Source organism: Hippoglossus stenolepis, chromosome 17, assembly GCF_022539355.2.
Source record: "Hippoglossus stenolepis isolate QCI-W04-F060 chromosome 17, HSTE1.2, whole genome shotgun sequence".
Lineage (NCBI taxonomy): Eukaryota > Metazoa > Chordata > Actinopteri > Pleuronectiformes > Pleuronectidae > Hippoglossus > Hippoglossus stenolepis.
This window is the reverse complement of record NC_061499.1, coordinates 4,668,605-4,696,588: the sequence shown is the minus strand read 5'-3', so window position 1 is coordinate 4,696,588 and position 27,984 is coordinate 4,668,605. Positions and strand designations below refer to the sequence as shown.

The following is a 27,984-nucleotide window of genomic DNA, read 5'->3' as shown; positions in this document are numbered from 1 at the left end:
AGTCACATGGTTAAGAACAATCTTTTACTTTGTGGAAATCTCCACACACACATCGACATTAAACGTGATTTTACAAGGAGATCTTTACTGTCACACTCAGCAGTAACACACATCCACGACGTTTTACAGGTGAAAACAAAAAAAACAACAGGACATCTCATAAGGTGCTTCTTAATACGCAACAGGAATGTTATGAAAAATGTCCACGTATCCTACAGAGACACCAACACTGCATCTACATATATAATATAAAACAATCTACACAAAAATAGAGCAAATATTTACAGGACCGACTATTTACAACATCCAAACAAGCTGAAAGATGAAGAGCATATATACATATATATGTATGTTAATATATATATATATATGCATGCTGTAAATATATATATTTATGGTAGATTAATGTACACATGGAGACTGTGGTGAAATGTACAGGAGCAACATGGTTGAAAATCATGAATGAGCCATTTGCAGCAACTGTTCTTTAAACTGCTGCGAGTGATGTGAGAGGTCGGTGACTCGGTCCACCATCTCCTGGATGGCGACAGTGTTCGGGTAGTTCAGGGCGGCCGTTTTGGTCGCAGCCACCACCGTCTTTAACAAGTCACACAGCACGTTGCTGGAGTTCATCACCCTGTTTGCCACCTCGGGGGCCGAGGCCTGTCTGGACAGAGTGTCCCCGATGAAGACCAGTTTGTGGGCACTGAGGATGACAAACTTGCTGTGCGCTACGAAGATGCGGGGAGGCTGCCCGGTGCTGACGCAGCCGAAGAAGGCGTCGACGGCGCTGAGCAGCGTGACGAAGTGCTGCTCGCACTGATCCGAGTAGAAGCCGAGCAGCTGGCCGTCGCGAGCGCACATGTGAGTGGAGGGGGACAGGGTGGAGGAGGAAGAGTCTGGGGTGGGGGCTACTGGGGCTACTGGGGCGGAGGTTACAGGCAAGTGCTGGTGGGGCGTCCACTGTGTGATGTCATTCTCCACGGGCTTGATCGCTTCCTGCTCCAGCTTCTTGAACTGATTGATCTGTGAAGGGTGACAGGATTCAGATTAGTTGCTTGCTAGCATGTATCATATCTCTGGTTTATCACAGGAACAGTCAGATGAGGACGAGCTCCGAGAAGCTGCGTCTGAGATTAAAACTCAGAGACAGAATCAGTAACTCTCTGATCATCAACTCATGATTTTTTCAAACGCATATTCGCTGGTTCCAAAAATAACTCAAACAGAGAAATCTCTCCCCCTGAACTTGCCCCAAGACTCATGCTCGCGGCTTCATCAGTGTAACAACGTCTGTGACAGTGAAAACAAACAGAAAGTCTCACTTGTTCTTGTCCCAGCTGCACTTGACTCTGTTTGATGATGTTTTCTTTCTCCAGCAGCTCCTTCTGCTGACGCTCAAAGTCCTCTTTGCCCTGCGGAGGAAAACCAAGGAGTGAGAACTCACTCATGTTGACCAGGTTTGACTTTTAACACATGAAACGCGAGTCAGAAACACACTTCTGTGCTTTGATATCATTGGGAAAATAATCAACGACGCAATGAGCTTAAAAACCCTAATGAACTTTAGCTGGTCTGCACAAAAATAACTGAAACATTATCTACAAACTTAGGAAAAACATAAAAAAGTACAGAAGTTTATTGCTGCCACGACATAAATAGAAAATCAGATCAATATCACATTATAACCTAATAGATTATTGTTTATTGTTAGTCTTTTTCCTGTGCAGCACTAATATGCTTCTGTCGAAAACAATGTACATATAGTGATCACAAAAATACGACAATTTATCCCAATATGAGTATATTTGAAAATGTCTAACTTCCACACTTAACAGAAGAAAATCTACAGGAGAATGTTCTATGGCAAAAAAAGTATAAAGCTCAACACACGGGTTTTAACTTGACGTGTTCATGTAGCATTTACCTGCAGGTGCACGTAATCGTAGTCCTCCATCCAGCTTTTCACACACTTCTCACTGTTGTTCATGTTGTCTTTGTCCTGGATGGAGGGAACAGGGAAGGGCTTGGTCTTGTCCCCATAGTTGTCGTTATCGGAGGAGGGAGAGGTGAGCGGGTGGATCGTGTTCTCGTCAGGCGTGCTCCCGTTAGAGAAAGACCCGTCCACGTGGGTCGGCCTGAACAGCAGCTCAGCATTGCTGCCTATCGTGGAGGCCAGCGGCTTGGCGTCGTCGGGCACGGTCCTGGAGACCATGACGAAGCGGTCCAGGTCGTCGCTCTTGTTGTGGTGCTTTCCGGAGGAGGCCAGCGTGTTCAGGGCCCAGCTGCAGTTCTCCAGGACTTGGTAGATCTGCAGGAGGATCTGCTGCGAGTCCTCCAGGCGTCCCAGCTGCCGCCTCAGCTTGCTGTGCAGGCTGGAGTCCGACAGAGACGTGGCGTTCACTGCAGCCCCTCGACCAAACACAACGAAGTCCCCCAGAGCAGCCCTGATCCTGTCCAGCACTGTGCGCACGTCGTTAGCATGACGCTCCATGAAGGGAAACGTCCTCCAGTGAGGGGAAGCTGCCATTGTATGCAACGCCCAGACTGAAGCCTCCACGGCCTGCTGCAGGCGGTATAACCTCTGGACACCCGCGTCCACATCCAGAATGAGGCGGCCCTCAGAGCCGGAGCCCGTGGAGGACGAGGACGTGGACATGCTGCTGCGTGTGCTGCCGGTGCTGGAGAATGACAGACGGTTCACTCCGTCCGTCACGTCTCCTACTGCTCGAACATCCTGAGCGGGCATGTCGTAGATGCCCTTGCTTCCGTCTCTGTCAGAGGGGGAGGTCTTGTGCTGGGACGGCAGCTTGCCGCGAGGGATGTCGTATATGTCCTTCTGAGACACTGCACCTGAAAGAAGGGCAGGCGGAGGCACGTCGTAAATGCCCTCATTGCTGTTGGCATTCTGGTGTTGGTGGTGGGCAGCAGGTTCCACGTTGGGGGGGAAATCATAATGGGACTGTGGGCTCTGCGCTGGCTTGGTGAGGGCGGGTGGGGGAACGTCGTAGATGCCCTCCTGCTTGTGTTTGAGAGGCTGCGGGAAGTCATAGTTTCCCTCCTGGAGCGCAGGGTTGGTCCTGCAGGGAGGCACCGAGTAGACCTGAGGAAGAAGATGAGATTACATTTCTTTAGATAATTTCCTGATTTCTATGAGTGTGTGAAGTTTGGTACAGCTGGATTGAGTTTTAGGAAACTGTTGGGCTGTTGTTGAGGTATGTGATCCACTACTTAGCCTTTCTAGTTTGTCTGAATTATCTTATACGAATGCATTGACTCTTTCATTCAGCCTCTGTTTTTTTGACTGCAGTCTTTTGTTTTGCAGGAGCCAGTTTTGTCCTTTACGTGACAGTACAGAACAGTCGACTCTGACCTGGTTACTGTGCAAATACAGTGGATGTGGGTTTTAACTGGATACTGTGTGTACAGCATTACTGCAGCTAGAGCGTGAGGGAGTCAAACAGCTTCTGGCTCCTGCAGACACCACATTTGAAACCCTTAAGTTTCTGCATTTGATTCCTTTCTCTAACGCAGCAACAGAGTAAAACAAAGCTTAATCCTCCCACGAGCTTGACAGAGCAGAGTGTGTGTGTCCCAGCCTGCATGACACAAAGCATGCTGGGAAGCGCACCAAGGTGAATAAAATGGTGGCCAGTAAGTGATTTCCATCAGCCTTGAAACGCTCTTTGCAGCTAGACGGGCTCGCCCAAAACTGTAATTAGGAACGACGCAAATAACAGGTCCCAGCATATTTCAGGTTATTACAAACAAACTGGTGGCGCTCTGCCTGGTCGGCTCTGGAAGTCTGGTGAAATCTTAGAGGGTCTGGAAAGAGAAGAGTTATGGCCTTGACTTTTTATCCACGCTGGAGATTTCAGACAGAACCATACTAATGGAATTTTGGTTAAACTCAACTGGCAGGCAGAGCTCTCATTCGGTGCAGCCACAAGAATGTCCATAAATGAGACATTTGATGTATTATTCATTTACTGCAGACAATTAAGAGAAATACGAGGAACTGTATCAATAAACGTAAAATAACTATTTTCCGGACATAAGCGGCTCTGCCACTTCCTTAATTCATCTTCATTTGACTGAAACAAACGATGTGTACTCTCATTGTGGTGGGAGACGGACTGGCTGTTGAAAGGTTCTCTTACCCCTTGTGAAGAGGAAGGTATGTCGTAAACGCCTTGTGTCCTGTGGTCGAGTAGAGAGGGGGGGACGTCGTAGACTCCCTGGTTTCTGGCAGCGGCTTGCTGACCGGCAAACATCTGACCAGGAGGAATATCGTACACCTGAAACATGAAAGTGAAATGAGATAAACACCAGAGTTAAAAGGATACTCAAGAGCTAATGTGTTCTTTTAGAATATGAGCTAATTTGAACAGTCCAATAATTCTTCTGATTTCTTTTTGGGGAAAAACTAGTCGAGAACAAAGCAACACAATATGATATCACCTGTGATGTTGACGTGTTAGCAAAATAAAACAGCTGCCTAATGTGGTGTGTTTTAAATAGACAGTACAAGTCCCACTGTTGAACTGTACATGCTGTGGAACACGAGACACCTACCCCCTGTGGTCTCATGGGTGGGACGTCATAGAGGTCCTGCTGATTGTGTTGGCCTGGGCTATAAGTGTAGGACTGTCCCACTCTGGTCGGGGTCACCACCTGTCCAATCACAGCAGGGGGAGAGACAAACAATCAGCGCTGCGGCTTAAATAACGACACCTGGAAGAACAGCAGTGCTCCGCACAAATGCTGAGAATCGCACATTTTGTTGATTACAATGGAGGCAGATATGTTCCAAACATCCGCCCTGTTTCAGAATATTAGGAAACAACTGACGAAATGTGGAGCTGCAGGGAAGTGATTCTGTCTGGTCAGTAGCTCAGAAAACATCAAAAACACAACATCCTGGTTGTGTAAGGGTTATAATACTGCATTCTAAATTTAGATATGTAAAATATGAAACCTTAACAGCAAGAGAAGGCAAGTTGTAGCTACCCTTAGCTAACGCTAGCCTATAAAAGCTTCCAGTTCTTCCTAGCTTGGGCTACGACAGCAAATCCCTGTTGTACTGAATCAGAGTGTTTTATGTGATAGGAACTTTGCACTTGTGAAAAGGGAAATTTGGCTGTTTTCCTTCGTTTTAAAAGCAACACAACTCTCGATTTAAAGACCTGAAACCTGAAACGCGGGATGCATATTAAAGCTGTGACTATAGAAGCAAAAGACTGTTGTGATGGGCCGACATTCAATGAAGTGCTCCGCTGGACAAAAGACAGATGTAGACTTCAGTTCAACTAATGAAAATGGAATTAAAATGTAAAATGAATGTGGTTAAGCAGTAAAATAAGCTAAAGTCAAACTTCAGCAGCACTTTCTGGAACAGAAGAAATTTAAACCCCTGCGTTTTAGCTCGCACTGACTTCATCTGAATGGAAGCTGGTTTTATGATTAAAACTGTGTTGGAGAAGGAGTTTTATCATAGTACTGGCTGGATTGTGAGGTTTTTCATACTCTGGTGAAGTAATCATCATCGGTACAGATGACCACCTCCTATTAAAACCCAGGCATTTGGTGCTGTAGGATTTAACACACCTTTAAAATATTTGACACTGTGGTACAGACCGGCTTCAGCATAATGGTGTGATTATTACTTGGGAAAAACAAACATAATTCACACCACTGGCGTCACCTACACTCCGCCTGCGACATTAACCCCTGTTAATATTTCATCACATTTTCCCTCCTCCTTGTCCTGTCGGTGATAATCTGTCCCTCCTCACCTCCTTATCCCAGTGTTTCCACCCCCCCCCCCCTTCCCCGTCGTCTTGTAACCCCCTAAAAGTGGAGCTGCAGACCTCCTTGCTGCGTCAGACAGACAGAGGAATGCTGGGAATGTCCTTCCCTCAGCCCTGCACTCCTCCTCTGCCCCCACGCACCACTATCGCCACTATGGAACCAGCAGGGTTCATTAACAGGGCTCGAAAATAGGAACCATACGCATGGCTTCCTGGCAAAGGGGGGAGTCTCAAGGGAGGTTTAAGACTTTAGTCCCAGTCTCCAGTCGCCGTGTAGCACAGTTAATATCCTCATACCATCTCTCGCACTGCGGACGCATTTATCGGAGCGTGAGCAGCAGGAGCTGTAACCTCAGCCAACTCGGAATGGGATTAATGTTTCTGAGGAAGAAGCATAGGGGCAGACGAGGAATTGGTTTGTAAAAGAGATTTATGAAAAAGAGAAAAAACAAAACAGAGGAGGAGGAGGGGGAAAGTGAGAGGGAACGGAAAATGAGAGTACGTCGCCTAGTATGGAAAGGAATGCCATTCATCTGAGCTGGAGTCTGACTAACAGTAGTGCATATGGTTCTCATAAGTCTAATCTGAACAAGCCCGTGGTGATTTAAGGTGTTCATTGTTGGCATTCCTGTCTGTGCATACATCATCCCAAACAGGGCCTATGGGGTCAGAGCTGAAACCTACACCGAGGGCTTTAAACACGACGAGCCAAGCTCCCAAATAAACCAACACAGGAATAAATAGCCTCGCTGCTTTCCTCTCTTCTCACGCAGCCCCTCTCCTACACCTCAGGGTGTAAAACCTTCAAACGTGTTTTTATCCACTTTATAGTGGAAACCATGGTGTTGTCATTTGATACGACACCATGGATTGATTGATGGACTGACTGTATATGAAGATGGACGACACATCCTAACTTCCTCCCACTATCCAGAAATAAAGACAAATTATCCCGTCTTGCGCATTTGGAGTTTGTCTTGGCAGCAGCAATTGGATTTTTAAAATAGTTTTTTTAGAGAATCGAATAACTAATTAAAACCAAATCTACAGGAAAAACTAGCACTTGTACTTATATTTGTGTGATTAAAAACATCTTTTAGGGTTAGGGTTTGACTTTTTACATTGGTCCATGTCCAATCCACTAACACAGAGGAGGCAGAATTTATGACCTATACTGCAGCCAGCCACCAGGGGTTGATCAGGACACTTTGGCCTCACTTTTGGGGAGCCGTCATGTCGTCTATCTTTATATACAGTCTATGTTTAACACATTCATGTAGTGTATAGTACAAAAAAAGAGAATTAATTCATTGTACACTATAATTAGTTTTTGTATTAATGGATTTCCGTGACTCCTATAATTACTGTCTTACTTTTATTCACATATTTTAGAGCCTGTAAAAGTGCCTTAATTAGCTTGTTGTTACCACAGTGAGTGTAAACAACAGCTGTAGCTGGATTCTTGACTTTTACACATTTAGTTTTAATTGTTTGCAAATGTGTCGTGAATGTTGAATCTCCCTCCCGAGCTCGTAACCAGACACAGCAGATATGGACTTCGCCTTTCACTAAGTGACAACAAAGTGATGCTTGGTAAAAAGTCACTTCAGCCCGGCTGCTGTCCCGGCGGGTTCAGCCCGTGTGCTGACGATAAGCGGACGTCTGGACCCTGCTGCCACATGCACATGGCAGCGAGGTGTCCGTCACAGACCTCGGTGACCTTTTTTCCACAGGTACAGGTCATCGCTTCGAGCGGCACTCTTGCCGTCAGCGGCTCCTCTCGGCGCTGCCAGATGCACACTGCTCATTTATTTCCCATCTCCGCACTCTGTTTACCCAGCAGGCTTGTTGCTCAGAGGCCGCTCGGCGCTGCTATAATTGCTGCTGGGTAAATATTTACCGCCTCCGATGAGGTTGGCGCTCGCATGGCGGCAATGGCAGTCTTTAAAGCGAGTGATGACATCATGAAGAGCTGGGGCGACTGAGTAAACATTTGTCCCCGCTCAGGTGATAGGCTCTTAAGATTCCTTCACAGAGGAGGCAGAGCAAAGACTAAAGAGGGATCAGGTTTAAACCAGTGCCCCGAGGAGCCAGATAGAGGCCTAGTTAACACTCCTACATGTTACGATGAGTGACTCATGGCTCTTTCAGCAATACTGTGTTTACTTAGCATCCTGGCTGGCTCGCGTTTTGGCAGATCGGACTTTTCAGCTTCACTTCAGAGTAATTTGAGAGGTGTCGTCATAATGTCAACAACTACCTCATGAGTTTGTTGTATTTGTATTGATGGGCAGCTCGATGTTAAGTCGGTGCTGTGGGTCCGGGAGATATATCTGTCCACAGAATCATATTATGACTATGATCTGGTGATGTTATTGTTGCTGTACAAATATTATTGTGGGCAAATTGTAATTAAAATCTAAGACCCAGCAGGTTTCGTTTCACTCATGTGAAGAGATGTTTTGTTTCTGTTTCGTTTATCCTTTTTACACAAATGGCTAAACAACAGAAACACTTCACTGTATCTTACAGTAAGTTTCAATAGCACCAAAACCTGCATCATCCAAAGTTATCATAAAGTAATAAACACCTCTCTAAAACAGTTAAATAGAAACTGGACTTTGTAACCTCCATGGAAGGAGGATTTATGGCTGGACTGTTGCATTAGACTACTTCAGTGTTATCTTGGTTTCTAAAAGTTGAGCCACACAAATAATTATTTAAATATATGATAAATAATCACTGGCTGCAGTTCTGAATGAAAGTGGAACACAGTTAATTGCTTTGAACATCAATTTGCATGCGTTACACAACATCTGCATATTGTGACGTGTGCATAGATGACAAACCAAAAGAGAAACCTCAATAAATAAGTAGAGAAACATGCAGCAACAAATACTGATTCTGTGAATCATATGTTTTGGCTTTTGCAGACAACACATCATAACCCAACTACACACCAGTGGGAGGTTTTAGATGCAAGTTTCTCCACAGGCGTCATCGAAACAACACACGAGGGAATATCTCTTGTAAAGACGGTGTTTAATTCCTCTGGTCGAGTCTCACAGACGTGGAGGATCTAAGTCAATTGAAAGCTGTAAATAAAGACTCCATAAAGTGTTTCTTCTTTATTATTAAATTTCCAAAACACTTTGCCTAACCCTTGCATGGCTCATTCCTACATGATTTCCAGTGGGTGTATAATAACACCTGCGTGCACGATTTCAAAAGAAATCATCCTTTCACACCTTTTCATTGGTTACACACACCCACACTTCCCCCGTGCTAATGACCTGTTGACACAAATCAACAACCGTAACGAGGCTTTTCACCAGAGATCGGGTTATAAGAGATGGTGACAGTGACGCTGCCGGCGATGTTGCGAATGCACTCTATAGAATTTCATCCATCCGTCTCCTCTTTCACACCTCCTCATCACCGTTCTTCTACTCACGCTCCTCCTTTTACCTTTCGCTCTGTCAGCACGGCACCGACCACAGGTTCGTGTTTTAACGAGGGGTCAACCAAGGACACGCAGAAAAATAAAATCTGGACCACCAGCTGCCACAATCTAACCATCAGTCATATGTGAGGTAACAGTGATATTTTGTAAATGACTGCATCTCTTAAATGTAGGGTGTGTTTCTGAACTGTAATAACCTGCTTTTTTCTGCTTTGCTGAATCACACCACAAAAGATGTCTCTTGCAGTGTTGGGGGCCATTTTCCACGCCGCTCAGAGCCGCTTGATAATGTTCCCTCTCTGCCGCTCGGAGCTGCACCAGCTTATTAAAGTGCCAAACTAATTAATGCGAGTAATTAAGTCTCGAGTCCTGCGAGGCCTTCAGCCGTCTCCGTAACACGTCCAAGTGGCTAAACCCAAACAGACAGCGGCCCTAATGAGGAGCATTAAAAGAGAACACACTGATTTGAGCAGTAATAAGGATCATCGCTTATTCTCTCAGATCAAAGCATCCTCCGACTTTGACAGCGTGATTATCTGAGGAGACGTAACGTTAAAAGATGTGTTTGACATTTTGGCAAAATAACAATGTCATGATATAATCCTCTAAGAGAAAAGAAAAGAGGATAATGTGGAACGGGAAATGGCTTGAATGACCCTTCAGCATAACTCTTGACAGGGATTAAGACTGAGATTCTACAGTAGCTCTGTGAGGCAGGGGTGCTTTGAGCTAAATGCTAACACTAGCACGTCAACATGATTTCCTATGTACACCCATAGACTGTATATGAATCTGCAAAAGCCTCTGTAGTGTGACCTGTACGGCAGCCGCCACAAACCCCACCTCCTCCATGTTAGTGGATGTGACCAAAATAAAGGGTCACGTGGCTCCATCCCCCGATTTTCTTTACACAGCAGCAGCTCTTAGTTTCTTGATACAGTCTATGTATTCAAGATTTTTACTTGCGATGTTATCATACCAACATTTGCTGAATGGAAAGTCATTTGCTTGTGTGGTGGACAGACCAACACACAGAGGGACACTGCCATCCGAAGACTTGCTGCTGTGGCTTGTATTTTTCCCCTGGTTTTTCATTGTCTTCGGTTCTATGAAACTGAATCTCCTTGGGTTTTAAGCAGCTTCTCTCCTCCTTGAACTTTTATTTTATCATAATCTCTGCTACAAATTTTCATTTCAAGGGGAGAAAGTCCCCTCAGTATGCACACCGCGGAGAAGACTACTTTAGGTGCAGCTGATTTATGACCTTGCCCTCTTGGTCAAATATCACGGGCCAGTGATTCATCACAACTGCGACAATGGAGAGCAGACAAGCATCTGAAGGAGCCGGCCTGCTACAGGAAGAAATAAGTCACTTATCTGTTGCTGAGATCACTGTGTGCATGATTAGGCAGAGAAAATATGGCTGAAGCAAACAAACAAGCCATTCATTACACAAAACCTGGGTTCTTCCAAAAGGAGCTTTATCAAGGTGGATGGCACACCCTCATAGCCCATAAACAGTCATCAGAACACTTCCTTGAGTTGTGTTTGAGTTTATTAATCCTTTTGTTGCAGCCTTTACCTCTTTATGGCACCAATGAGCCGATTGGATCTGTGGGTATGACACAGTGAACAGAGGAAATGCCCATACATGGAGCAGACCTCCTGAAAGCAGGAAGTGAGGAATGAAAAGGACGTGTGGTGGGAGTAGATAAGACGCTCGGCAGAGATCTGTGAACTCTGAACCCAACCCAGTTCTGAACGGGGTGACCTCAGAGCCTGAGTCAGAGGGGGGAGCACAGGAGAAACTGGCTGCGTGAAACAGACACGCCTTTCAGAGCAGCCGAAGAAAGAGGGAATGAAGTGCAGCAAAGTGAGATGAAGAAAGAGCGGAATGCTTAAAGATGGTAACGAGGCTTCTCCTGGCCCCTCAATGTGAGGAGACTCATTGTCTGCTTGGGGGTTCCAGGCATCTGCCCCACATGGTCCAAAGCTCCGAGGTCTTAAAGGGAGTGTGGGGGGTGGGTAGGGGGGCAGCTGTGTGTGTGGCTCCCAGGAGGGTCACACAAGGACAAGGCCACAGCATCAAAGCAAACAGCCAGAGAGGAGGAGAGCTCCAGACCTCAGTGTGCCTTTATATACCAGAGCCCCACACCACATGAAGAGAAAATAACCAGTCGCCAATCTGGATTTGCACTGCAGAGTTGGCGTGAAAGCCCGAGGATGCATTCTGCAGGATTCGTGCAGCAGACAGGAGAGCATGCATGCGTGACACATGGTGATGGACACACAGGAAATTAAATCTTTAAAGTAATTTTAGATTATCATTAGACGCATCTGACACCATAATCATTTGGAAAGCCTGTGTGTGTGTGTGTGTTTGCATGAACACTTGTACGTGACAAGAAAGTGGGTCGATAGATTGCACACAGCGTGAGTCAAAGCTCCCAGCCTATCATCAATACGGTTTCCAAGACAAGCAGTAGTAAACAAGTTTGGTGTTTAGAGGAGCAAAGGTTAGGGTTTGGATTTCACGTCAACAACATTTCTTTCTCTATAAATACCGTGACACAGGATACTGTGACTCTGAGGGAAGGAGCTGCTGGTTCATTCAGGCATTCCTATTAATAATATCCTCAACTGAGCAACACAAGTCCGGATGATTCAACCTTAAACTAGACGTTCATATGATGACTCCCAGTTGAACTGTTTTCAGCTTTGTCAGGTCTTGTTTTGTCTGTTCTTTTGCAGTTTTACTACAGATACTGCTGTTTGGCTTTAAAAGCACTGACCACAGAGACTGATTGTGCGTCGGTCCAACACTCAGACGTCACCGGGAAACAAACCCGAGCCTTGTCTGGACTCCTATGTGCACACACACAGACGTGAAGTGTAACACACAGTGAAAATCTTTTTATTTAATAGACAGGAACAAATACTGCAAATGGCAGCACTTTGATAAGATTGGAGGGAAAGTAAACCGTCCAAGACTTAATTTAATCTCCCCAATAACATGATTACAGCTCAAACGCAGTCTCGTTAGAAGAACATTTCATTTTCCGTGTTATCACCAAAGTCGCTTTTAATACCATTTCTCAGTTAAGCCTCCAGTCCTGTTAGTGGAAAAGAGAGGTGTTGGTTGACAGGTCTGCCGTGTGCACATGTGCATATGTGTGCGAGTGTTCAGGTTGATTGACAAGCCCCCTCCCCCCCCTCAGCCCCTGGCTCTGACTGCCTTTATCACACTTACGCCGTGCAGTGAACCAAACAAAGTCCTCTAAGCTCCCGGCACCCGCTGCCTATTTACCTACGAAAATGCTCACCTTGGCTCATTTCTACGATGACTGGAGCTGATTTGTCTAAAAAAACACCCTCGGGGCATCAGAATCTCATCCAGCATGTAATTACTATGCGTCTCCTGGAGGAATGATCTGGTCGAGGTGCAGGAACTAGTTAAACAGTCGAATGAACAGGAAAATTTCCCCCTTTTGTGTCAGCACACACCTGGCGATGGCCATTTTATGAAGGATCCCTCCTCTCACTCTTGTTTAAATGGTGCATTCAAAGGAGGACGTTTGCTGAAAATAACAATAACTGGATTAATAGAGAACAGTAAAGTAGTAGTAGTAGTTAATTAAAGCCGTTAACTAAGATCCAGTCTCTTATCGTTGCTTAAGTTGCCTTGTGTCTGCTATCATCAGCTAAAATTATAGTGAACCTAAGTAGCCGTTAAGATCCAGTTGCTTATAGTTGCTGAAGCTAATATTTGACACCTCAAGCTACAGTTAACTAGTCACAGTCACCGAGTTGCGAAACATTGATTGTTTTTCTCTGTGTTGTAAATGAGTAAATGTACAATATTTATGCAGGTTCTTCCTCTGCACGTGAATCACATAGAAAATGAGCCTCGCTAGAAATCTGGTCGTCATCCTTCTTCGAAATTACAGGCGTTATTCATAGTCTGACATATCTGCTGATCTAGCGTAACTATAGCCAATAAAACAAACATATTGGACACACTGCACGAAGCGACACTGTAAATGACCGATCGTAGTGCAATGGGTTACTCAGTGACTATGTACAGCATTTTAAAACAGAAAAAAAAACTATATTCAGGCAGCTGGGCTCCACCAAAATCCAGAAAACAGCTCCGTGCTGTTTGCTTTTCCACGAGTTGTTCCCACATTCACTGCCCTTCTGTGGCTTAGACTGGCTCTGCTACACACAATGTGCCAATATACAAGTAATATGGGAGCCCTGCACAAAAACACTACCCTGCTCTGTGGTGAACGCCAGGCCGGGCACACCCTGTTCTCCTTTCACATCACAGACCCACAATCTGTCCGGCCTTTCTACTTTCTGTGTGTGTGTGCAATCACACTGACGAGAGCCGCGGCAGACTGCAGGACGACAGGTCAAAGTGTAAATGTGTATATGCCATGTCCTATCACATCTAATACCCATACTCACTGGAGCAGGACACACCCACCAGAGTGGATGTTATGTTTTCAAATCCTCTCTGATCCTCAAGAACCTTTTCCAGAGGTCAGGGAATGAACCAGGATCAGTTTTCTGTCTTTCTGTAAACCCACTCCATTCCCTTTCTTTTCTTTATCGCTGTAGAATACTAATTGTATGTAGATCATTGATAAACTGGAACTTGGGGGCTTCTGCTAGAACATTTACACTTTTTAAAATGTCTTTCCTTCTCCTGTAAGATGCTCATATTGAATTAGATTCTCTAGACTCTTGCAAACTGAATGCCTCCTATTCATGGAGAAGTACATTATTCTGTTTCTCACCTTGCTGTTGTCAGCAGCTAGTGTATTCCTCGGTGGGACTTGGTAGACATCTTGTCCAGGAGGAACCTGGTAGATGCCCTGCTGGCTCTGCTGTTGTGGACTCTGGAGGGACGGGGGCACCTGGTAGATCCCCTGAGATCCAGAGCCGGCCTTCTGCTGATAGCTCTGAGGAGACTGGGCAGTGGCAGAAGCGGCGCCCGATGGCGACTGAGCGCCAAACATCGCTCCGATCAGCAGTTTCAGGCGGTTGCCAGGGGCGATGCCTTGGCGGCCGTGCAGGGAGCAAAGCCACCAGCCCTCCAGGCCTCCTGTGTTCTGCTCAATGACGGTCAGGATGTCCCCTTTGCGGAAGGCCAGCTCCTCTGGGGACTCCGGCACATTGTCGTACAACGCTTTGGCCATTAGGTTCTGCAGAAAGAGACAGTAGATGCTGTTAGTACACTTTTTTGGGGCTAATTATAAGTGAAGAAGCAAGTTGCAACAACAACTTTGACCCTATATCTTGTTCCATGGACATAGCCATGTAAAACTTCCAAATCCGAGCTAGGCATGGAGTTTTCCCCTGTTTCCAGTCTTCCAACCTATCCTATGCTAAGCTAACTGGCTGCTAACTGCATCTTTATATTTGCTCTACAGACTTGAAAGTGGTATCAACATTATCCAGTCCTCTACAATAAGGGACATCATGTTCCTTCCGAGCACGAGAGTCTAACACCCGTTCCCACACCTCTGTGGCAGGTTTGGTGATCGACACGCTGGTGAACTTGTTCCTGCTCTTCTAATTACCATGCAGGATTGCCATTAGCCTGCAGCGCCACACCAGATGCCTTTCGAACCGAATCTAAACTCGATGGGATTTTCTCAGCCCCGTGCTCCAGGGCAGATTTATCTAAAGGGGGCAGTGATGGCTGAGGGATAATGGCTGAAAACCACAGATTTTGGAGATAGGAAAAGCCCCAGAGTGTGCCACTTCTGTGTCTGAGAGAAGCATTTAAGGCTAATTGCCTCGGTAAATGCTTCAGTCTCTTTCCTTTAGCCTTCATTCATCCAGGGAAGGAGTTAACTGAGCATGAATACTCCTTTTCAGCAGCTTGATACTCACACAACTTTAACTTCTGGGAGCTACCTGGCACATCAGCACTCCGATACTTTCAGCAATCTACTCTTTATAAATACAATTGGGTATTAAGCACCTTGCTCAAAGGCATGGGCTGCCAGAAAGGTCTGTTGTTCAATTCTCTCCACTTTTCTTGACCACATCTTAACTTCTTTTTCCCCTTCTTGTCTTTGTTCCTTGCAGCACTTATTTTTTGCAGCACCCAGGAACACTGAGTCACAAACTAACGACTGACTCTCGCTGCTTCTGGTTTTCCAATAAAACTTCTAAAATATCCCATAATGGAATACAGAGGAACTGTGGGGTTCAATTTTCTAAATCTCTCCCATCTGTTATTATTCATTCATTTCTAAATTTGGAAACCTTGAAGAAGAAATGTTCCAGTAAGCTTTCAGCACCTTATCTTAATATATTTTCATATATTTATATAATTTAAAAAATATTTCGTTCTTTTTACATTTATCAGCTTAACTTCAATATGAATAATTACTTTATTTATCATTATTATTATTACTTGTGCTTTTTCTCTTGTATTTGCAAACTTTCCTGACCCTTTCCCATCTTAATTCAGGTCAGCTATTCCAATTACCACTGAATATTTCTCCCGACTGTCAGTAAAAGGAATTTATGTTGTGGTGTCACTCATGTTCTAGCTTCTCCCTTATTCTAGATGAACTTTTAAACAGACAGCGGGATTTAAGCTTCGCTGCTGCTCGCTTTGAATCCTCATACGCTGTTATCTCGCAGCGGAGTGAGCCGGATTAAACTCAGTCGTATCCGATGAAAGGAGCTGAAGGCAACACGCTACATAGACATTTGGATCAGAAGGAAATATTTCTGCAGACTGAGGATTACCACAAACATGTAAACAAGAAACTGGTTTCATGAGGGTTTTCATAGGAAGAGTCCATCAGAAGCTTTTTTTTTTTCAACCCATGTTAATAACACCTCAAAGTTTTGTCGCTCGGTGTTGGAATCAGGAAGTCCACTTTGGTTTGAGGCTTTCTTGAACCCTGCTTGGCCTTCCTCTTTTTGCCCCGGCCTGATTCAGACAGTTCCCATGTGAAACTCTTTGCTCGAAGCACCGTTATCTCCCACTGGCTTCCCTGGCTATTGTCTCACTATACCGTGTGAGGGCCATTAGCCAGTCACACCCATGGCACTATCAAACCCTCAAACCGCCACCCATCAGCCAAGTAGCTGCTGGGAGCTTGATTGTGACCGCGGAGATCTACGTCATGAAATGGATGTTTATTTGTTCAGGGGACATTGATGAGGTAATCTGTATGAACCGATTCTACATCACTCTCTGTGTTTTGTGGAGAAACATTTGACTCGAGACTGAGATTTGGCTCGGATATCCACAGGCTACACCGGGAGCCCCAAGATATTGGCTGTTGCCCCGGAGGCTAATTCCTTGACAGATGATAGCTGATGGGCTCCGAGACTGTGAGCGAAAATATGAGGAAACATGTTAAGTCGCTAGGATTACTGCATCTACAGAGAACTAATCGCTTTTCATAATCCGTTAATTGTTTAAATCGTGGATACAATGGATGGGGAGGGGGATGTCTGGAATATTCTTCTACCGAACCCAATCTCAGATAAGTGGAAAACAATGGGTAGATGAAAATATTTGGGATTGCCTGATGTTTTTGTAGAGAAAGGCAGACTGCACATGAATGTTATAACTAAAAGACAATTCTAAGAACCTGGATGATTGTCACCACTGCTCTTAAATCGTCCTATGTGGACAATGTGGTCCCAACGCGGAGCTGTGTTTGACCTGCTCTGTGTTTGATGCTCGGGAGAATCGAAATCACCTCACAGACACAAGAGCAGCACCTTTCATGCTCCTCGGTCTCCTCCTCTGTCTCCGCTAATTACAGTGATCGCCGCCACCAGCTGCCGCCTCCAGTGTCATTTTCACCAACCACACGTGCACGCTGTCACAAACCGGCACGTGCACCGCTGCACGCAGGAAAGAGGTAGTGAAAACCACTCGTATTCCACAGGACTCGGTGGTTTCACTCCGGCTACACTTTGCAGACGTGAGCTGGAAGATAAACGTGTCCCGGTGTCGACAGCTCGGTGACACATTTTCATTTACACACTTTAACAACCCTCAAAAGCATATTTATCACCCTCTTGACTTCCTAATTTCTGTATTGTCTACTTGCTGAATCTAGTACAATGCATCTCTTGTCACTGTGGAGATGCATCCATCTTTATTTACAGACCACAGGGGGTACGATTTGCTCTCTAACCACTGCTGCCATCAGCCAATGAGCAAACGACTCTCCATCTGGTTTTGTGAGAATAATTCTCCACCAAACACGAACACGTACAGTATCATGTGTTGTGGTGACTCTGGTGACCACAGACACATTTTCACACATTTATACCTTGTTCTCACTGCGGTTCAGTTTTTATCCGGGCCGAGCTTGTGGTTAGGTAAACACACAGCGATATAAATTTATAGCGCAGTGATTCAATGATGAACCGGAGTAGATTCCAAACCCGGTGACTGAAGGGTCACGTGAAACATGAAACGACAGGTTGTTTGCTGTAATGACCCACAACTACACACACGTCCCTTTGAAGGAATGCAGTCGGGGGGGGGAAGTCCCAGCTCCTGTCGTCCTGTTTTTGTTTGTTTCAGTCGGCCGCGCCGCTGTAATCGTAGCAGGTGAAACTGACTATTAAAGCGGGCGTCACTTCTCTGGCATAAACACTGGTTACTCACAACACAGTGACTCCATCACTTGCCATTGATCCTCCTATAAACACATGTGTTTGTCATTTGTCAGGGAGGGGGGAGGGAGGGAGGGAGGAGGGAGGAGGCTCCTTCACCCACAGATGAGTTCGAGCTTCCAGGAAGTTTTCTGTAAGAAGTCAGTGAGGCGGGAGCCGTTCTGCTGCATCCTAATGTCAGTCTGTTTGGTTTCTGGTCCTGAATTTAGATAGTCTCTTGGCTTAGACGGTAGAAATCTCACTTCATGAGTTACAGATTTCTTTGCTGGTTCAAAACTACAAAAACATTGAATAACTGAGGGCAGGATAATCTTTGCTGGCAGGTTGCACTGCTTTAAAATACAGATTATTGTATTTTCCCATGATCATTGACATTCAGTCTCTGAAATGTCAAATAAAATCAAGATTTCTTAGGGGATTTACAAATCTCTTTTGTATTCACTTTATTCTGATATAAAATCCCCATATTTGAGAGTCTGGAAACATTATTTGGAAGTTTTTGCCATTAATTGATTAACCAAAATAATTCCTAATCATTTCTCTGTTGATTGGTTACTTGAAATAATCTCTTTATCATTTCAGTTCTGAAGATGTTTTTGAACTGAAAACCTGACAGAATATATTCCCTCGGGTCTCTCGGGTCTCGCTCAGCCCTTGGCGACATCTGGCTTTGAGAATCTCTCTCAGCTTCGTATGTTTTTGTCATTAGGAAGCGAAGAATCGTGCAAAGCTGAGCCGTCCACATTCGCACCTGGAGCACGATATCCAGCCTGAGGTCCCAGCTGTCTGAGACCTCACCCCCCCCGACTGTGAATCCCTCTCATGACTCACACCTCTCTACATTAACAAGGGCCTTTTTTTCCCACCAGTGTCTCGCCTGAACACAAACAGTACAAACGTCCTCTCATTTGCGTTTGAATCGAGGGCCTGATGCTGACCAGTCCCCAAAAAAACTCCCTTACGTAACTCCACCGCCTGCTGCCCCACCTTTGCTTTCAGTAAGTGCTCTCTGGGTGGTTTTGGCTCCGACTCTCTGGTGTTCGCATCAATGTAATAATAATGAAGGTGGCTTTGGCTAAACAAGCTCACAAATACTCAAATTCCCCTGCTGCTGCAGCCAAAGAACACCACCACATTGCATAGCAGAAACCCGCGTCTCCACAGCAACGGGAGCCGTCCTGCTTTCAAAGAGACGAGGATGTTTTTAACCCAAACAAACTCAGCCTGCTCCCGAAAAGAAGTGGTACGCTCCAACTGCAAGACCGCTGAGCGGTACCTCTGCAGCGGGGGCCGGTGTGAAAATTAGGGCCGTACCACTGTAACACGTGTCCCGGGGTGGTTCAAATACGCTCATTTGGCCTCATTTCACATGGGTAAATATAGAAAATAATTATAGTAATGACGATAATGAGGACCTGATGACTTTTACAAGTCTTTCCTTAGAGTGCGGCCTGCTGCGGGTGAGAGCCAGTTCAAATAAATGGGCCGTGTGAAGGGTTCTGGGTAGGAAAGGCTCATGGGAAGTGGTTCAGAGCTCAGAGTACATGGTAATTTCTTCATTTGGACAGTTCTCGGGAAGGTTGACCCTCTGATTACAGCCTCTTTATAAGCCCTGCCAGTGGCCATGTATTAACATAATTACACAGCAGGCTCAGTGAAATTTTAACCTCGTCCGTTTCTGAAAGAGTCCCGTGGAAAAAAAAACGTCCATGTCACAAGTTTAGAGCACAACATGATCCGACCATAGAGTGTATATAAAGATGGAAGACGCGTCTCCACTTCCTGCCACTGTACTAAAATGAAGCCAAAATATTGCGGATATGGGCGCCAACACTGAGCCTTTGACGTCATTTGGTGTGGAGCTGCGGTATCCAGCTCCCGCTGACACACACTTTCAACCAATCACGAGACCTCACCTGTCAATCTTAATGTCTCGCTCCATTTTTAAAAGATATATTTTGGGACTTTTTCCTTGATTGAGAGGACAGTGTAAGAGAGAAATGGTGGAAAACACGCCGCAAAGGGCCGGGTTGCAACCAGACCTGCAGCCGCTGAGTGCATACTGCTATACCGCTATACTGCAGCCAGCCACCAGGGGGCGATCCAGAAGATTTGGCTTCACTATCATTAAATACAGTCTATTGATCCGACACGTGCAGTGTTGCTTCCCAATCAAATAGCTTACGTAAGCAGCTGCAGATCAATACTGAGAGTTGTAACTAGCTGATCAATAAACAGCTCTTTTTAGCCGTGTGGCCCATTGATCTGCTATTTCATCGTCACACAGACACTGATCACAGCAGCACATCACTTTGTTTGTTCTCGTTTTTTGTGACAAATTGTTGTATAATTACTCGGATTGTGTTTTTCATTGGACACCAAATGTCAGGACGCAGCCGAGCGAGCTCCTCCAAGCCGATAGAAAAGGCTCCATTCATTCTGTAACGCGGCATAAAAAGACTATTGTATCCGCAGGGTAAATATGACACCCACCACCTTCCCCTCGCTCGTTTGTGATTCACGAGCTGCGGCGCTGCAAGAGAAAACTAAAGCTCTTTACAGCGGCAGCATAGCAACTGTCTCTTCGACAGGATGTGTACCGTGTAGCATCGAACACACACGGCGAGTTGTGACAAACCACAGAGGCTCGAAGACATCTGAGAGATTAGATCCTTGTTTAGTCAGTGACTGTGTGTGTCTGTGTGTGTGTGTGTGTGTGTGTAAAACTAAAACTGTGTCATAATCAAGGAGTTTCCCTGAAAACTAAATAAAGACAGGAATGTGAATTTAAGCTAATTTTATCAAACCTCAGCTCGTTTCACACTTTTAGAGATTTAACTGTTGATAATGTTGTTTTTTCAACATATTTGATGCACACGAGTGCAAAACTATGCAGTATTTTACAAGTATTCATCTTTTCAATGCTATTTGATATTTATTTGGACTCATCTCTTGTACATTTTTTGGTAGATACACATTTGTTTTATATTGCTAAAGGAGTTTCAGAGGGAAAGAAGCGACACAGGAAGTTGATTATTGTAGTTTGGCCCAATTGATGAACAGCAGCATGTGACAGATCTCATTAAGGCCGGCTCCTGAAAACACTGGACGCCCCACTGCAGCAATTTGTGTAAAAAGACGATGAGTCATAACTCAGAGCACACAGACGTGATTCACACATTGAACTATTCAGTCTGACTTTAACTTCACTATCATCTCTGTGGCAATAAATGCGTTGTTGCTTAGAAACCATCAACAAAGATGCTACAGAGATTCATCACTGATTTCAGAATCGTAACAGTCATTGTGATTATTGGGTGAGTTCTAGGCTCTGATTGGTCAGTTTCCTGCATTTGAGAAGTCTGGCTTCTTTGGTCAAATTTAAAAAATGGGACTTTGTCTATTTTGCTGCTTGTTCCTCAAAGTGAGAATAGCAATAGTGGGTTTTTTTAAAGATCGGATTTTAACAGGATTGCGCAAATCTCTCCCAAGGCGAGTAAGGGGCCGCCTGCAGGACGTCTGTTTTCAGAGGTTTAAGGAAATTATTATTTTGTTACTGTGGTGGTAAATTTCAGTATGACGTTGGTATTAAAAACATTTTCTAAAACCCTTTTTTAAAAAAAACCCAGTTCCTTTCATTCCTGTCAGATAGTTTCCATCACTCTGAGGCACTGTGAAGTAAAAAACAAGATGAAACACAACATGGGCTGGACGTGACCGAATCGTCGTCATGCACCTTTAACTCAACTCACAGGAAGTGATTTGAATAACTTGGCGAGATGACTGTCCTCTTCCTCCTCCTCACTCTGCCTATTCGTCACTGACGTTTTATTTTTATTACTGTCACATAAACTACCAGGTAACTTGACATGACGCCCTCCTCTGTTTCCGCCCCGCTCCTTAGCCTGCAGCACTTCCTGCCTCCTGCCGAACCCGAAGAGATCCAGGCTACGGGCCGACCTCGTCTAATCGTCTCACATCTCGGACTCCCTTGCTCTGGTGCCGAGCGCCATGTACGACCCTATAATTAGACGTGAAAGCCACACTGGAGATACACTCTCAATAAAAAAAGAATTGGATTCTGTGAACTGGAAGAGCTGCTGGGGAAATAACATTGTGCAACGTTGCCTCTCGTGTTCTGCCAAGTCATCCTGGGCCTGTTTAAAGCAGCGGGGAAGAGAAACTGTCCTTCAAACTGAAAAACCCCAAACGTCCATGCTGTTGACTCCCTACGCGAGGGGCTTTTGTTCGGTCGCTCACGCTGACCTCTGGCTTGACAAAAAATACAATTTAATGCAACAACAGGGGTCGAGAAAACATCAGAAACACAAGAAGTCGGATTGTACTCCAGGGACGCCGGCCAACGAGCGCTCAGGCTCGGCGGAGCAGAGAGACGACGTGGATTATTTCCAAGCCTGGCACTGGTGCCAAGCGAGGGTACATGAGAGCGCGGTGGTTACCCCCAGAGATGGGAGCTAATCCCTCCGGGGGGGGCATGAGCGGAGATGTGAAATATGTCTCATGGTATCTCCGCGGGGCCACATTGAATGGCTTTACATATAGGAATAGCCAATGAGATGGAGATTCCCCCCCAGTGTCCACCTGATTTCACGCTACGCACTGATCTCTATAGACAAACAACAGAGGCTGCCATCTTCTCCCTTTGAAACATGAAGGCTGCCTGACATGAGAAGAGGCTCTTTTGTATTTTAAAAAAGGGAAAGACTCAGACTTTTAAATATTAAAATTAACTGATGATGCTTCTGGTCTCTTGCAATTTTAATGAGCGAGATTTGATTTGAGGCTGCAGCTAATGAATATTTTCTTGTCATTTGCTCAGACGAGGTTTGTTTTAATCATGGCTCTTTAAATTAAATATCATTTTGAATGCACAACATCTCCCACAATCCAAGGTGACAATGAAAAGTCTAAATCCAAAGATATTTAAATTCCAGTGACGTAAAACAGAGAAAAGGCTATATTTTTGACATTCTAGAGAATCTTTCATTTTTACTTGTATAGTTACTGAAATTATGAAATTATCCCGGATACGACCACGGCCATCTTGCAAATTTGGAGCCAGAGTTTGCACATTAGCGATACTTTGTTCACTTTCATACATGACAAAGAATAGCAGCTAATTCTCACATGTAAGGAGCTGAAACTAGAGAAAATTTGAATTTTCTGCTCTGAGAAAAACTGAAGCAATGATTCAAAACTTCATGATCAAGATTCAAGATTACTTTATTTGTCCAAAGGGGAATTCGACTTGGACACAAACTTTAAATCTTGACAATCTTAACCAAGTGAATAATAGTTTGACATTTTTAAATTACAAATATTCTCTGGTGTCAGATCCTGTAATATACTGAGATGCTCAGACATTTCTATCACTTTGCCAAACAGCTCCAGCGTCTCAATCTACCTCTTGGTTTATTGGCTGTTGATTCCCCCAAACACATTTTCAGAAGGGTCGAACCAGGCGGCTCACTACGACTTGAGAGATGACCCTGAGACATAGTTGACATTCCTCAAGGCAAAGTATCTGAGGGGGGGGGGGGTTGGCGAGAATTATTTCCGCCAAAGGTCAAACATGAAAATGATTATCTGCGTTGTTGCTGACGTTGGGTAATCTCTCTCTCTTTCCCTCTCCCTCTCTCTCTCCCTCCCTCCGCCTCTGGATGAAAGTAACACACAGCAGAGTCTCTCTCCTGCTGACTGTTTTAAAAAATGTTAATGGCTGGTTCATGGTGCGAGGGCACAGCGAGGGGTAGAGGGTGGGGGTGCTGGAGCGACTGCTATTCATTCTCGCTGGGGGAGAAGCTCTTCACGCTCGCTGGAAAAAGTCCTGCACAGGATCAACGTAGCGGCAAAGGGACAGAAAAAAAACACAACCCCCACAGCCTGATAACAACACAACTTTGTGTAGTAATAAAAAATAGAAAGGGTCAGAAGGCCTTGGAGTGGAAAGAAGACGTTAAAGTGCTTCAGTGTGTAAAACTTGCAGAAGTTTCTCTAAAAAGAAAACAATCTGGGGTTTTTCTCGGGTTTAAAATCTTTTTCTGTTTTAAAACAAATGTCTCTTTCCGTGCGAGGCCGCCGCCCTGCACAAGCAAACATGCACACAAACACAGAACAGAGCTGAACCTGGTGTTTCCTGCAGCCGGACTCATTAACTATATAAAGAGGCACCTTGAAACAATCATGTGCATCTTCTGAGCAGCCTTCCCATGCACCAACGCCTGGGTTGCTCTCATTCTCACGGGGGCGCCCCCCCTCCAGACCTCCCAAACTCCCATCCCCCCGACAATACACCCAACTCTGTTTGCCCTCTTGTCCCCCAACTTCCTCTCTCTTTCATTTTCTGCAGCCCCAACCCTTTTCAGAATCACAGATCCTCCTCCTCCCTCCCAGAACAATGTCTGCCCTCCTCCAGCTCCCTTTGCTTTTGGACCAGTGCCTGGAACCTGAGCACTTGAAGAAAAAAAAAGCAGAAACGCTGAGGAAAAGACACATATTGGCCGAGGTATGGGTTCACCTAATCACTCCTCGCTGCGGTTGTGAAGCTATTTCTGCAACAGTTACGTCAGATACCAAGGAATGACTTGAAAGGTTGTGGAAGTCTCTGGGCTAAGAGGCTTTTTTTAAGTCATTTCTCGTGAATACAGTTGTCTCACGGCACTTTAAAGAAACTGTTTGACTTTCTGGGAAGTTTGCTTTAGAGACACACGGATGCCCGATGTTAGCTCGAAGCAGATGCATTGATATTTGACCTCGTAAGTGACGAGTAGTCGCCGAAGTTAAATGTCACATTGGGTTTAAGGTATTTCAGTTTGTCAAACATTTCACAATAAGACTTTTGCTCAGTATGTATTTTTGGTTACAAATCTCAGGGATCAGTATCTACATTGTTGTTGAGGATTTGAATATTTAACTACTATCAGCTAATATATCGTGAACAGTATCCGCCTCAAAACTTCAGCTTCATTCTAGCTCATTTGATTCCAGGTGGAGAGTGAGACGAGAAGTTTGATACAATGCTCGTGTCTGTACTTTAAATATGAAGTAGCTGCTTAGCTTAGCTTAGTGTAAAGACGGAAACATAGCTAGCCTAGCTCTGTTATAAAGAAGCACTTCTAACACTCAATGATAAACAACATAGACAGTATAAAAAGATAAGGACAACATGACAACTACCCAACAGCCTCCCTCTCATCTAACTCTACCACTCGGTTTTTCCATAACGTCAAACTATTCCTTTAAACCACCTCGGGCATCGTCTCTTTCTTTCTTTATCTCCTATGCTGCTGCTTGTTCTCAGAAATCCCTGGGCCCCACTCGCACTGTAAGAGATCCGCCTGTTTGTCGGACCCATCACGGGGATTATACGCATTACGTGACCTATGGAACAAAAAGCTTTGCCTTCACACCTGAACACCTGTTTGGAAACCACCTCTGATGTCAGCGAGGAGGAGGGAGGCCAGCGTCTGGTCAGACTGCAGCCTCTCGCCTCAGGGACACGTGATGGAGGCGGACGCCGCCGGGGGGGCGACCTCGTTAGTGCTTCTGTTTAAACATTAGCACTCCTCTTGAAAAGGAGAGCTTGATATAGCTGTGAATAATTAATCATGGCTGGGATCAAGAGCGAAAGCAGAGAGGGGCGTCGTAAACTGTGACACTGTAAACTTTAACAGCTCTTACTATGGATCTGGGAGTCGCACGAAACGTGCTGAACACAGCTCTGTCACAAAATGTGTCATCTGACCGTGAAGGGGCCTGATTTCCCACCTCGCTTCTCTCTCTCCCTGCCGCCCTCTTTTCCTCTGGCTGTGTTACATAATGCAGATATGTTTATCATGAGCAAAGAGGCGGCTGCAAGGTTTCTACGCACTTCCTTATCAAGTCTGAATGTTCAAGGCAAACACAGACAGGGAGACGAGGGCCTACGTCAAAGAGGCTGCAGATCTGTGCACCCAGCAAACGTCTGAGTTGATCACATTCATTCACATCCACAGACCTTTCGTCTTTTATGGATGAATAATGACGACAGAGATCAGGTCTGAGTTACTCCCTCTCTACTCTCACTGGCATGTCGCCCACACTTTCACCATCACCCTCGACTTCCCCCGGCTCTGAGAGCTGTGTACTCAACAGGACAATGAGTCAGTTAGGACCATGACGCAGATGCACTGTGAGCACGCCCTCCTATCACAACCAAGCCCTGACACCAGGCCCAGCAGGCACTGAGGAAAAAACACCCAAATTACACACGTTACAGCAGGAGCTATGTCAAGTCTGGAGTCCGGCTCAAACAGCCCTGCTGTCAAACAGCAGCTTCGCACTTAGGGAAACAGTCAGTTAAAAAGTGAAGCCACTTTTCTCCGAGCGCCTGAATCATCTTCACACTTCGCATAGTGCTGCACCACAGAGAGAGAGAGAGAGAAAACAGTGTCTGCTTCCCTTTTATGGTGAAGAAGAATTTAGACTGAAGCAGACGGAGCAGATGACAATTTGATAAAGTGTCACAAACAATCTGAACGTTCCCTGAGACGCTGCTAAGAGCTGAGAAGCTAAACCAGGGTCCACAGAAGGAAAAGAGCATCGAGCTGTGACATGTAAAAAGGCTGCGCATCACAAAATGAACCTGGAGATGAGCAGTGACGGATAATAACAGAGTCAGTGATTGGCTACGTGATGAGGTGAAGATCAGTCGGAGAGATCCACAGCATCAACAAGCTGAATCATTGATTAGTGACAGTGTCACATGATCCCTGCGACAAGTGGAAAATATTTTAATGCATATTATGTGCTAGACATTTGCATGTAAGGTTAATGCAGTGGAAACTTTCTATTTTTAGCTGTATTGGGCTAAATAATGTTGAATCAATGCATTACAGTGTAAAGCTGAAAGCTCAGCTACAAAGCAAACATTGCATTGGCAAATCTGAAAGAGAAAGCGACAAATATTTGCTGGTTCAAGCTTTTACAAATTGCATAATGTATACTTTGTCATACATGACAGTGAAGTGAATTATCTTTTGATTCTGGGCTGTTGTTTGGGCAAAACAAGACATTTAACAGAGATTTTACTTTACTACTATTAGTTTGGTGTAAATAAAAAGAAAAAAAACGAAAAGGGGAAATTATTATTAAACAACATTTATCTTTATCTGTGTGGGGGGGTGGGGGGTCCATAGGGGCCCGGATTTGGTTCCACATTTAATCTATTTGCGCCCCTGTGGTGGCATTTACTGTTATGCAAAGATGAACCACACATTCAAACACACATTCACACACTCAAGCACACATTCAATCACACATTCAATCACACATTCACACACTCAAGCACACAACCACACATTCACACACTCACACACTCATACACAAACTCAAACACACGTTCATACGCTCAAACTCGCACACTCACACTCACACTCACACACACACTTATTCATGTATGCGTCTACCAGGCAGTTCTAACCAGAAAATACACCACACCATCCTTATTTGAAGAAAACTACCCCGAGGGCATCTATTTAAGGAAGTCGGATAATAACGATCAGCAGAGAAACAACTTAACACACTTTGACCTCAGGCGACACAAAGTGGATCCGAGCGTCACTTACTTTATATTTCATCTTCAGCTCGTCTCTGCGACTCCGGCGGTCAACAACCAACGAAACAACAAAAACAAAACAAAAAACAAAAACCAAAAAAAAAGTAGGAGGAAATATCCGTTCGTGTTTTCTATCGCAGCAGAGAGCGACACATGTGAACAGGATGAGTCAAGCAGCCATCCGGGCTTCACGCTCACAGACACACGAACACACACGGAGGAGAATCTGCGACTTTCTGCTGCTCGAACCAGATCCTCTCTCTCTCTCTCTCTTCTGCAGCTCGTCTACATACACAGCCGCTGATTGGTCCGCAGGCAGAGTCTGTCCCCGCCCGCCCCCTTCACACACACACACGCACGCACACACACACACACACTACGCCTCCTCTGTTGAAAACTGACGTCATTGCCACCCTACGACA

The 27,984-nt window shown here is 45.1% G+C and overlaps 1 protein-coding gene across 1 annotated transcript; it reads right to left on the bottom strand.

The window, feature by feature from the left end:
* Window positions 1-5: 5 nt before the first annotated feature.
* On the bottom strand, window positions 6-27,839 carry nedd9 (neural precursor cell expressed, developmentally down-regulated 9). Its single transcript, XM_035182824.2, has 7 exons — window positions 27,573-27,839; window positions 14,076-14,483; window positions 4,576-4,674; window positions 4,161-4,298; window positions 1,928-3,103; window positions 1,326-1,415; window positions 6-1,026 (listed from the first exon to the last, which is right to left on the bottom strand). The coding sequence occupies exons 1-7, from the start codon at window positions 27,582-27,584 to the stop codon at window positions 457-459; spliced, it is 2,493 nt and encodes an 830-aa protein (XP_035038715.2). The 5' UTR covers window positions 27,585-27,839; the 3' UTR covers window positions 6-456.
* Window positions 27,840-27,984: the final 145 nt, after the last annotated feature.

Bases quoted from the DNA above. Each gene is read 5' to 3' on its own strand.
- nedd9 (XM_035182824.2), bottom strand. The intron at 4,675-14,075 runs GTGAGAAACAGA...GTGATTGGACAG, and splicing joins TAGCTGCTGACAACAGCAAG to GTGGTGACCCCGACCAGAGT. The intron at 1,027-1,325 runs GTGAGACTTTCT...CACCCTTCACAG, and splicing joins TGCAGCTGGGACAAGAACAA to ATCAATCAGTTCAAGAAGCT.